At 39.9% G+C, this 12,111-nt stretch overlaps 1 protein-coding gene across 4 annotated transcripts in view; it reads right to left on the bottom strand.

Moving 5' to 3' along the window:
• Positions 1-12,111, bottom strand: part of AFF1 (ALF transcription elongation factor 1) — a 161,444-nt gene that overhangs the window by 39,580 nt on the left and 109,753 nt on the right. For all 4 annotated transcript variants that reach the window (XR_012639237.1, XM_074950549.1, XM_074950550.1 and 1 more), the window contains 3 exons: positions 9,146-9,232; positions 7,770-7,806; positions 7,324-7,375 (listed from right to left, as the gene is read on the bottom strand). Coding sequence is in view for 3 of the 4 variants with exons in the window: in XM_074950549.1 (XP_074806650.1) it covers positions 7,324-7,375; positions 7,770-7,806; positions 9,146-9,232 (176 nt within the window). In the remaining variant the exon portion in view is untranslated. The remainder of the gene's footprint in view (positions 1-7,323; positions 7,376-7,769; positions 7,807-9,145; positions 9,233-12,111) is intronic.

The following is a 12,111-nucleotide window of genomic DNA, read 5'->3' as shown; positions in this document are numbered from 1 at the left end:
CACCTCATTTAGACAAATAAGCAAGATGTAATCTTACATTTACAAAGTGCCCTTCATACCAAAGCATTCAGGCAAGCACAGATACATACACACTTTCACAAATCATTTCTAAACCACTGAAATATGACCAACTGGGCTGTGGAACTTGGCTGCTGAAGTGGTGAATCCCAAATCCAAATGAAACTGCAGGAGAAATTGCCTTGTCAGCCAGATAAGATCTATTTTAACAGTGAAGCAGCAACTGGCAGTCATGGTGGAACAGTAAACCATGATTCCTCTCAGAGCGCATGAGGTTTTTCAAGCACCAAACTAAATTACCATAATTCTAACAGTAATGAGAAAAGCTACACCTTTCTCTTAAATGTATGAGCATGTTGCTGCCATTAACAGTAATGGGGAATTATGCATAGGGAATGAACAGGGAATAGACTGAAGTGATAGTTTTGAAGGTTTTGTTTATTTGTGTTGCTTGTTCTGCTTTTACAGTTTCCTTTAAAAAGGGTGCTAACAAATCACCCTTCTCCACTCTTTCGGCATAAAACACAAGCCCCTTCAGTTACACCATGGGAAAGTACAGTTAGTTTTCAGGAGTCAGGAAATAGGATTAAAGAAAACCCCTCCAAAACCATTTTTGCACTTCTGGAAGCTAAGCCGCCTTTCTAGGACATCTCCCAGCCAAGTCAAGCAAGCTATCTGAGTACCTGAAAAGCTATTGTATTAAAGCTTAAACTTCCTGCAATCCCCACAAAAAATACAGGACATACAGTAATACAGGAGTTCCTGTGTACCTGAGCATAGCTGTTGTCATTGAAATCAGCCACTTTTTAGGTCTTTGCTAATGAAAATAAATCCTAATGAAATCTGGCTGTTCAGCATTCATGTTGTACAACAAATACTACTCTGTGAAGGAGGAGATCTGTCAAGCGATGTCAATATAGCTGCAACCCCAGAGGGATACATACAGGGAGTTCAGAGAACCTGATTATTAATTATTTATTTTATTTCCTGATTCCATAATATATATATATTTTGTAGAACCCTCCAAAGAAGAAAGAATAGGCAAAATCTATTCCATAACTCTACAGAAGGACAACTTTAGACACTTCCAACTAAATGCTAAAATTTTGTAAATTGAATAGTAATGTCAGATGCCCAACATGTAGAACCTTAGAAACCTTATTTTCAGAAAGTCCTGAGAACCCACACTCTAAAAATCCAGCCCCTTTAAGGTGCCCGAAACTAAGAGACCCCAAATTACTAGCCTCTTTCAAAAAATCCCATTAAACTCTTAAATGGAGGAAGCCAACTGAATTACATATTGCAAGTCAAAAATTTCTTTACCTAAATTATTTCTACCACCTTTCATTATTAAAAGAATTTTAAAGAGCCAACTTGTTACTATTTATGTTGTTTGTTTACTTCTTGCATTTTACTGAGTTTGGACAGTTTCACTTTATATACATTCAGCTTTACACTAAGAGTCTCGAGTGTTGGGTTATAAACATCACGGTGAAATGTTTCCATTGCTTTTTTCTCCCCTCTGAAAGTTCTGAACTCCTGAAAACAAAGTGATACAAAGGACTGGCCATGCGAGCCTTAACCTTACCGCTGCAATGTTTGAATGACAGTGAGCCAAACAGAGGTTCTTTGTATCTCTGGATTGGGTAAGTACCCCATATGCTGTTGGTAGTAAAGTGTAATAAATCTTTACTAATTTCATTTTTAATGACAAATTCTTTTGTTTGAACATGTTCTTGCAGCTGTTAAAGCAGAGTTAAAAGAAAAAAAATCTGCTTCAGAATGCATGTGTTCCTGTGGGATTCTCACATGAGTCAGAGCTTACTGGAAGTTAAACTACTTCGGTCCATTGCTTTTTGCATATGCACTAAATTAACAGAAATATTTTTTCCCTCTTCTCACAAATTCATCCATCCTCCCTGCAAAGCCTGTGCTCCAAACCAAGGTTCTGATCCTACTAACTTTACTCACTGAGTAATCCTTACTCAAGCAAACAGTCTCGTTGCAGCTAACTTGCATGAGTAAGGGTTTGCATGATCGACCCCTAAGCAAAGCTGCAAGAAGTCTGTTTTCCAGACAAAGACTAAGCTATTCAAGTATCTGAACAGTCTTTTCCCATTAACCTACATATTCCTGCTTTCTTGTTGGAGTCTAAAGCTGGAGTGTCCTTTTCTGAAATCAACGTATTGCTAAAAGGTGCTAGAATGACCATCTTGCAAAGCGAAGTCCTCTAATTAATTACAATACAGAAACAGCACAGGGTCAGCAGTAATGCAAGGATCTACATACACTATCCTGTCTTAAGTGACTTTTAGCTTATGGATGTTTAAATCTCCATTCATCTTTCTGAAGAGACGGGCAACCAGAATGGCTGTTTTTTTTCTGGAGGGCAATGCAGCCAACTGTTCTTTAGGAATCAGACAGACCTTTGGGGAATTAGTCATTAGAAGGTGATAACTACCACCTTGAGTAAACTCTGAGCCAGCCAGCGAATGTTTCATACTCCATTACCAATTTCAAACCACAAGTTTCAGGCTGCCCAGATGTTTAAAAAAAACCAAAACCCTACTAGGAACTTCTTTAAAGTCTGGGCTGCAGATGCATTTCCTTCCAAGGCAACAGGACGACGTAAGAGAGAGCACTAAGACTGTTAGGAAGTCCTCTTTAAATTGCATTATTTTAAGAAGTGCCTTCCACTTAAGCTATTAGTAAATGAAACTGGTTGGTTGGCTCAACAAATAATTCTTCAAATGAGTCATGCTTTCAAATAGATAAACAGATAGCCAGTTTCCTACATAACATTTCAACAAGTTGTTAAATGGCCTACTTAAAGAAAATAAACCCAGACTAATATTTTTAAGACTTTAATTAGCTCAGGAGTTGCCATATTTTTAAGTGCTGTCGCATTCTATTCTGTAGTCTGTAGAAACTGCAGCACATGTACACACTCATTCTCTCAGAAAACCTATTAAAAAAAAAGCTTTCTTAGGGAAGCAGTTCTAAAACTAATGTAGCATGCCAGAAAGGAACAGCTCCACTGAATGCACAAGCTGGCCTCTCTGCAGGCCTAGTTAGAGACACATTAGCAAGAATGAACTTGGCGTCTCCCCTTCTAAAAAGAAAGGCTACGTCCATTCGAATTAAGCCAGGTGCTAACTTAAGGGCCTTATTCAAGAATGAAAGCCATCTGGGAAATCCTTGTATGTTCTGTATAGCTGAATGCTTAATTTGGGCACACAGACGCATAGGGATTTCAACCTCTAATTAACCAGCACAAATGCTGTTTGTTTTCAGTCAACTACACTTCCTAATGTGAGCTACTCTAAGCGGCTGCATTTTCAGACAGTCACATGTATTTCGAAGAGCAAAGGAAGAATGTGCCATTGTATAAATGAAAACAAAAATCAGAGATGCATCAGTTCAAGAAGGCGGCGTAATTAAGTCTCTGGGCAAATCATGGCTTACACCATTAGATATGCAAATCTAAGTCACTTCCCCTTCACACTGACTGGCTATGCATTTTGGTCGATTACACTTACAGACATCGTGGATAATCAACATCTGAGCAAAAACTAATTCTCATGTCCTGATAAAGCAGTCACCATTAAAAGACATTTAAAATTAGATATTGCTGGGTGGCATCTGAGAGAATCAGCTTCTCTTTATATCTAAAATAAAATAATTCTGGGGGTAATGGCTTGTATTGGACCCAATCCTTCCTTGCGTTACACTTTGAGTAGTCATTCACACTTGTGCAAAGTGCATGAAGAACACTACTCGCTCAGAATTTACCTTTCACTGACACTGGTGGGAGCATTTTATACTCACTGTGCCCTCTGCACAGCTGTCAACATGCAAGGCAGTGGAGAATGAGGCCCATTGACTTTTTAATGCTTTCTATTGTACATCAAGCAGCTATAATTTACTTTGTTCTGGTAGGCCTTGTCTATGCTAGGGAGTTTTATCAAGAAAGGCTCACCAGTGCTACCTCTGATTCAGCTGCATTGGTGAGAGCCCTGCCTTTCTTTAACTCACACACAGTGCTAGAAACACTGGAAGCCATCACAGCTTAGGCTCTGCCATGTCTCCCACTGATTCAATATAGCTGGGATTTTTGTTTTTTTTAAATGGAATTCCCTAGTGTCCTTAACGATGGGAGAGAAGCTACAGAACTACTAGGCAGAACCTCAGAGTTGCTGTGTTCTGGAAAACTGACCCTCTTCTGACAAGAATGGTCAGGAAAGCGTCCCGCTGAACTGGTGTTGAAAATAGTTTAACGACTAGCGTAGAGGAGATTAAGCACCACTACTGTAAGCCTGGGTAAAACTTCTATCCCTGCCTACACTAGGGAAATTCTGCAAAACTCTCCTACAGATATAGCAGCAATGTTGGGAGCCCCACGGTAGACAGGGTGTTGGCTACTGCCAGTATTTTATGCACCGTATCAATTAGCTGTTCCAAACAGAATTAGAAAACAGAGTGTCTACACTAAGGCTCCCGATGTTACTATTACCAGTGGAAGTGAACTTTGAAGTATCTAGCTCAAACTACCATCACAGTGAAGCCCGAACAACACTCCCTGGGAACCTGAGTAGCACTTGAGTAGCTAGACTGTGTTGCCACAGCTTCACTGCTATAGTTATACGAGCTAGATAGATCAAAGCTGGCTCTGGTATATCTACCGGTGCTGCTGTCACACCTGTGATTCCAGCAGAGAGATACCCCGAGAGCTGCTGACACTGGTACTTTTATCTAAAGGAGAGGAAAGGGAAGAAGTCATTGAAGGGCGGGGGGGGGGGGGGGGGGGAAATCGTTGGTGGAAAAACAAAGGCAAAAGAGAGGGAAGAGAAGCTAGGTGGCCCAATCTATGGGATTCCAACCAGAAACCCTTAATATGGCATGAAAGGACAACTAATGGGCCCAGATGACAGTTGGGTATGTTTAATAGATCTTACAGCACTCAGATACAAAATCCCTTCAGGCTCAGTTCAATTGAGCAGGAAAGCCAGAGCACAGGCCAGTTCTGCTTTTCCCCCATCCCTGTTCTGAACAATGTTAAAAATGCCTAATTTCATTGCTAGTGGTTAAAACAGAGTCCGGGTGGGGGAACCTCTCTCCAGTTTGTAACACTCAGGGCTAGTCTACACTGGCAACGTTAAAGCACCAGCGCTTGAACATGGCTTGGGTGGTCGCAGCAGAGCGCTGGGAGAGAGCTCCCCCAGCGCTCTAAAAACCCACCTCCATGAGGGGGGCGTAGTGTTCTTTCACACCCCTGAGCAAGAAAGTTGCAGAGCTGTAAATTGCCAGTGCAGACAAGCCCTCAGAGAACAACATTCCTATTAGTAACATTATGTGGCTTTAAATACTGCAACAATTGCTAAACATAAAACGATTCAGCAATTACCCTGCTATGTGAATTGCCCTTGAGTAACTTAGCACTCTTTACTTGAAACTTACTCTTATACAAGGCTCAGAATCTAGCAATGCCGCCATCTGGGCTGGTTAACCTTACAGGACTAAATTTCATCACACAACAATACTTTGAAACAGTTAACCTAATTCACTGGTTACTGTTTTCACCTGCTACTAATGCTACAAAGTCACTGTGTTACAATTATTAACCTTCTCTACACATATTAAAGAGAAAAATGAATCACTTACTAGCTGGCATTCCCTAACACCCACCAGCCCCCTAAACCTTTTCAAAATATAAACACTTAAATTCAGATTTTCAAAATGCTCAGCCATGGCCTAACATTGGAGTTTACTTCAATGGAAGCAGAGTTAGGCCAACACAGACCTTTTGAAAAATCTTACACTAAATCAACCTGGTCCCAATATTCCTGTATTAAAATTAGCAGAGCAAGTATCATTGCAATTCCTGATACCACTAGGAGGATTTCAGTGTTACATACAAAGGCCTTGACTCCTAATCCATACGGGTGGAACCCTCTGCCTTGAGGAACCACACTGACGTCCTTGGGGCCACACTGCACATCTGATTGGGACCACAGGGAGTAGAATGAAAGGATCGGTGTTTTATACAATCCTATCTAGGCAAGGATTCCTAAACTTTTGAAAAACCTTATTCTCCAGTCTATAAACTAGCTCTTTATCAGTAGCACAATGTAACGCGTCTGAAATCCAAACACCCACTTGGCTAAAAGCTCTGGAAGAATTAAGCAGTTCTAAAAAACCAAAGCTAAACGGATATGTAAATTTAGGAGAGCAATATTTTAATGGAAGAAAAATGTACTCATAAAAGTTCTCTTATAAAACAGGAAAGGATTTAGTGGAGAAAATTCTTATTTCACACACAGAAATGAGGTCACAAAGTCACCTCTACTTTTCCTTCCAACAGTAAAAATGTTTTGTGGACTAGAAAATCTCTCTCACTCAGAACAAATTATAAATTTACTCATCTTAGAAAACACAACTAACAAAGAGAACAGGGGCAAAGCAAATAAGTAGCCAATAAGAAACCCTCATACTATGCAGCTGGCTAACAGACTGTTTGCTACAAACACTGAATTTTTAATGTTTGGCTTAAGCACAAATTTACACCCTAATTTTCAGAAGCAGAAATAAAGACACTCTCGTTATTTGAAGGATTAAAAGAATGATTCCCCTTTAAAACAAATAGGAAACCAGCAATAAAGTCATTCAGGAAACTTTCTTTTGGATAACTGGAAAGAATAATCCAAGAGACCAATATTATCTCTATAATCATAGAAATATCATTATTGGTCTTTTAATAATTTTAATCTATAGTTTCCCAAAATCCAACAGCACACTAAGTGCTATAAAAATCTGAATTTGAGACTGAGGAGTAAGTGTTTGACTAGTAAATCAGAACTGCAAGTACTTCTGTCTAAGAGAAAGAATGGTACTGGGTACTTTACTAATCTTCATAGACTTTAAACTATATACATGAAAGGAAACAGAAGCACATTTGCATTTAAGACAAGAACTTCATGTGCTATTTGTAGTTCAAACAGTGTGAGGTATGGCTAGATATTAAGCAGTGATAGGACAGAGCAAAAAACTTCAAAGCATATCATCAGTAATACTGAAAAAACCCAATTCATTAAGGGCCTGATCTAATGCGCACTGAAGTCTAATGTAGTCTTTCCATTGACTTCAATGTGTGTTGGATCAGACCCTACATTTATTGAAAGAGGATTGCTAAAACTTCCATCTCCACAAAAATCCAGTAAACCAGGGTTTAAAACAGGTAACGCCCACCATAATTCCATAACTGCAGCTCACTGAACGTATCACCAAGAAGCGAATCTGGTTACTTACGATGTTCCTTGCTGTGAATTAGGCAATGTTTTTGAAGGTGCATCATACTGCTCTGTAAAACCAAAGAAACACAGTTGGTGTTGTACACCTCATTTGTGCCATATTTTATTGCACTGACTTTTTATTTGTGTTTTTAAATAACTTGATCTTTGGGTCAGGAATTTTCACAGACATATGATGCTGATCCAGCATATCACGCTGGCTATTGACCACTCAAGACACACAAAATAAAGATCAAGGCCCCAGTTCAACAAAGCCCTCCAGCATATGCTTAAATTTGAGTATGTGCTTAAGTTCATCCCTTCTAAATCACTTAAATCCTTTTGAAAATCTCTCCCCTATGTAACACACTCACTCTCCATCCCCGCCGCTCGCCCCGCACCCTGTATGGATGCTCCCTTTATAATATCAAGTCTGATTTGGATTTTTTTTTTCCTTTTACTTACTCTGATTCTGTATTACAGATCCAACAAGCTGGGAGTCCTAGAAAGAAAGAAAGAAAGAATGAATAAAAGCTAAAAATTAAAATGTTTATAAAAAGTTGAGAGAGACACAAGGTGGGTGAGGTAATATATTTCATAGGAACAACTTCTGTTGGTGAGAGAGACAAGCTTTCAAGCTTACACACAGCTCTTCTTCAGTTCTTTCAGAGAACTAGACCTAATATAGTATTAATTATAATAGCTGTCTGTTTGCAGTTATCTGCATTTTGTTTCTGGAGGCATAGGCCCGATTTTGTAGAGGTGTTGAGCACTCATTCACAGCTCTCAAGAACTTAAAATAGACTTGTGGATATTCAGCACTTCTGAAAAACCAGGCCCAACAGTTTCAACTGAGTTACCTGTTATTATATGAAAATCTGTTTTGTTGAAGTCTGACCTTCTGTCTTTGCGATGATGCAGAACCCTAAGATGTACTGAGATCGTTTATCATGGACATCGTGAGATGTACTAGTAATGTCAACAGTACATATATTAATAGTATACTGTATTAATTTTTGAATCATGAAATAAAGTGAAAAGAAGATTTGGTAAACATTTAGGAGGATACTTTTAAAGTGATAATAAAGAGTAGTAATTGTTTATGCTATAAACCCAGATGAGACCTTGCAAATCTTTGTGAAAGTATGAATTATTTTTGAAGACCAAGATCCTGACAAATATACATTAGGGTTTTTCTTTTCCTGATTATTCATCCAAAGTTTTTCTATTGCTCAAGATGTGTTTTATAATGGACAACGAGACTTCAGTGTAAAATTAAAAAGGTAGGAGAGGATTACAGCTGGACACATACAAGAAGTTTGTAGCCCAAACAAACCTAATTACTCAGAAGCAAAAGCTAACCTAATTTTGATCCAAAAAGATGGGTTTAAAATAAGGTAGAGCGACTTTATATTTAAAATCCATCCTGCTTTCATTTCATATCTGCGTTTTCTAAATAAAAACAAAATCTAACAGCCAATTGCTGTGCTGAAAGAGACGACCCCAGGTGAAAATGTATCCTAGTTGAAGCTTATTCTTAGGTCATGTCTGCATAATGGGCACTATAGCAACATAGCTACAGCATTGTAACCCCAGACTGTAGACGCAAAGTAACCCAACAAAAGGAGTTTTTCCATCACTGTAGAAACTCCACCTCCCCAAATGAAGGTACCTAGGTCAACAGAAGCATTCTTCTATTGACCTAGTTACATCTACACTGGGGTAGATGGATTTTTCACACCCCCGAGCACCACAGTTATGTCAACCTAAGTTTTAAGCGTAGACCAGGCCTTACACATTAAAAAGTATGTGGGGAGGAGGGGAGATGGTTAGTTTTTTACCTTTAGTGGAAAAGGAAATTTTGAAGGCTCAGCTGTGCTAGGCGTATGGATAGCTGTCAAGGGAGGTGGCCATGAGTGGGTCATTTCCTAGAAAAGAATAGATATTAAATGTTTTGGTTTTTTTAAACTACTGATACCCAGGAGAAGTTCTACACCGTTCCTGTTAATACACTGAAAAGTCCCTGATGGGCCTGCTTATAGCTAGAAAATTATTTAGAGAACATTTCCTGTGAAATTTACATTCTGGTCATTCTCAATACAAAGCTATGGCCCCTAACTTGCAAACACTTACACATGGGAGCAGTCCCACTGAAGTCTGTAAAGTTAAGTATATGTCTAAGTGTTTGCAGGATTGGGGCCTAATACATTCCAGCTATTAGAAGTAATAAAGGCAGATGCAAATAAAAACTTAATGCAAGCTCTTTGGCTTTCAAAGTGCAGGACTTGCCTATTATGGAAGTCATCACAGTCACTGATGGAGACACAATGGATAAATAACTTTTCATAATACCAGGGGGTCAACCAGCGAACTCTGGCTGCAACTAATCTTCTCTTTACTATCTGCTTTTAAGCAACCCACTCAGATTTGGAGCTGAAACTGCCTCCATTGGCACCATTAAAAACAGAGCATTCACTGCTCCGGGTACCTGTGGTATGACTTAATCCTTCAGAAGCCGGTTATCCTGAGATTAATACATTTTAATGCCAGAATGGAGCACTACGATCACCTTGTCTGATCTCCTGCATAACGTGGGCCACAGAATTTCACCCAATAATTACTGTATTGGGCCCAACAACCTGTGGGTGAACTAGCACATCCCTTTTAGACAGGGGTAATCAATAGGTGGACCGTGGGCAAAATCTAGACCACCAGACACTTTTTAATGAACCGCCAAATCTGTTTATTTACTTATCATCGCAGTGTGAAAACACATCGCGGTGTGTTTCTCTAGAGTCTGGACCTTGACTATACTTTGACCAAGAAATCTGGACCTTGGAAAAAAAAAATTAAATTGACTACCCCTGCTTTTAGGAATAAAGGCAGTCTCAATTTAAAGACTGAGCGACAGAGCTATTCAAAACGCTTTAAAAACTGGCCAGTTTCAAGGATTTTCCTGTCACCACTGGGGACCAGTATAACTGACAGGCAAGCTGAACGCAGGAGGATTGGGTCCAGACTCAAGGAGGGAAACAATCCTGATGCAATTCTAGCTCTTCAGAAATCCCTCTTCCCTTCTCACCTGCATTCCAGATATTCCCCTCCTCCCACCATTGCTAGGTGCCATCTTCTGGTGCTTGTTCCTAGCCTGAGAAGCAGCAGGGTACAGAAGCAACTGGAATTGGTAGGGACTAGCACGTAAGGTAGAGAATGAATAATGCCTCTTGTGGCACTCAGGCCTTGTCTAACCTAGGATTTTAAATGTGTGTTGTTAGAAAACGTTAGCTACTGTTCTAACTTATGTGTCTGAAAAAGTCTAATGTAGACAAGGCTCTGCCTTTAACACATGCTCAGCTCACTAAGTTGCAGCCTCATCTAGACAAGGCCTCAGGGAACACTGGGGTTCAAGAAGTTAGAAGACCCTGGTTACATTTAGGAAAAATGGCACTTACTTAGCTCCTGTCTCTTAGCTCTTAGAACCCTCTCGACCAGTGCTACTCAAAGTGGTGGTCCGCAGACCGGAGGCATCGATTGCTGGTCTGCGCGCATATTGGAAAAAAAAATGCCAGTGCCCCACATCAGATAGCTTGAGAAGCACTGCTCTAGACAGTACTCATTCCAAGGTCTAAACATAAATCCATAGGGCTGGTCATTTCCTCCTTCTCACCCCAGTAGTATTTCTTATCTCATGTTCCAACAGACACTTTTGCGTTTAACGAACAAGAATTTCCCTTATTCCCCAGTCCATATTCTCCTCTTTACTCAGCCTTAAGCTCATCGTTCTGAATTGGTGTCATCACAATTGTTCCTCACGGAAAAAGAGTATAACGCCAGGCACTGACTTCATTGGAGGCAGAAATGACCGAATGAAATTAGCATGGCAGAAAGATCACTGCGAACAGAAACATCTGCAGTTTGACAAAGAGTTTACACAAATTAACAGGTAAATTATTTGTGCGTAAGTGTTCCTCTTTGTACCACAGTCTGACGCAATCTTCTCTACGAGGAGCAACACGAGGAAAGCTCTGAAACGTCTCTAGCTTCCCAACCAAATCACATTTCAAAGAAGGATTTTAATGTGCAGAAGAGATTTACATTTAAAAAGTCCACATTGTTATATTTGACTCTACAAACATCCATTAAGGTGGTCAAGAGAGATTTCTACGCATGAGCTGGGGGCGGAGTATTTTACAGACCTTATCATCATCTTTATGAGCCTCTTATCACAGCTACTCTAAGTAAATGTGTGATCATATCATCATTACCTTTGTCCTCTTTCTCTCTTCACTCCTATTGTTTCATAGAATCACCAGAGTGGAAGGGACCTGTCAAAAGCTCATCTAGTCCAATCCCCTGCACTCATGGCAGGACTAAGTATTATGTAGACCATTCCTGACAGGTGTTTGTCTAGCCTGCTCTTAAAAATCTCCAATGATGGAGACTCCACAACCTCCCGAGGCAATTTATTCCACCCTGACAGTTTATTCCACCCAATTTATTAACCACCCTGACAGTTAGGAAGTTTTTCCTAATGTCCAACCTAAACTGCCCTTGCTGCCATTTTAGCGCATTGCTTCTTGTCCTATCCTCAGAGGTTTGTTGCATTCACTTGCTGCAACTTGTTTCAAAATTAGATTACAAGCTCTTTGGGGCATAGACCACGTCTCCATATATTTGTGCAATGCCTAACACTTTGGGTTCCTAATCATGATTGGTTCCTTTGGGCACTACAGTATTAATACTAATCAGAATCTGTTATCACACAGGAAAGCAGTGTATTTCCTAAAGTGTGAGGGGAAAGGGTAGC

Source organism: Natator depressus, chromosome 4 (genome assembly GCF_965152275.1).
Source record: "Natator depressus isolate rNatDep1 chromosome 4, rNatDep2.hap1, whole genome shotgun sequence".
Taxonomy (NCBI): Eukaryota; Metazoa; Chordata; order Testudines; family Cheloniidae; genus Natator; species Natator depressus.
Note: the sequence above shows the minus strand (reverse complement) of the source record. Positions and strands in the feature narration are given on the sequence as shown.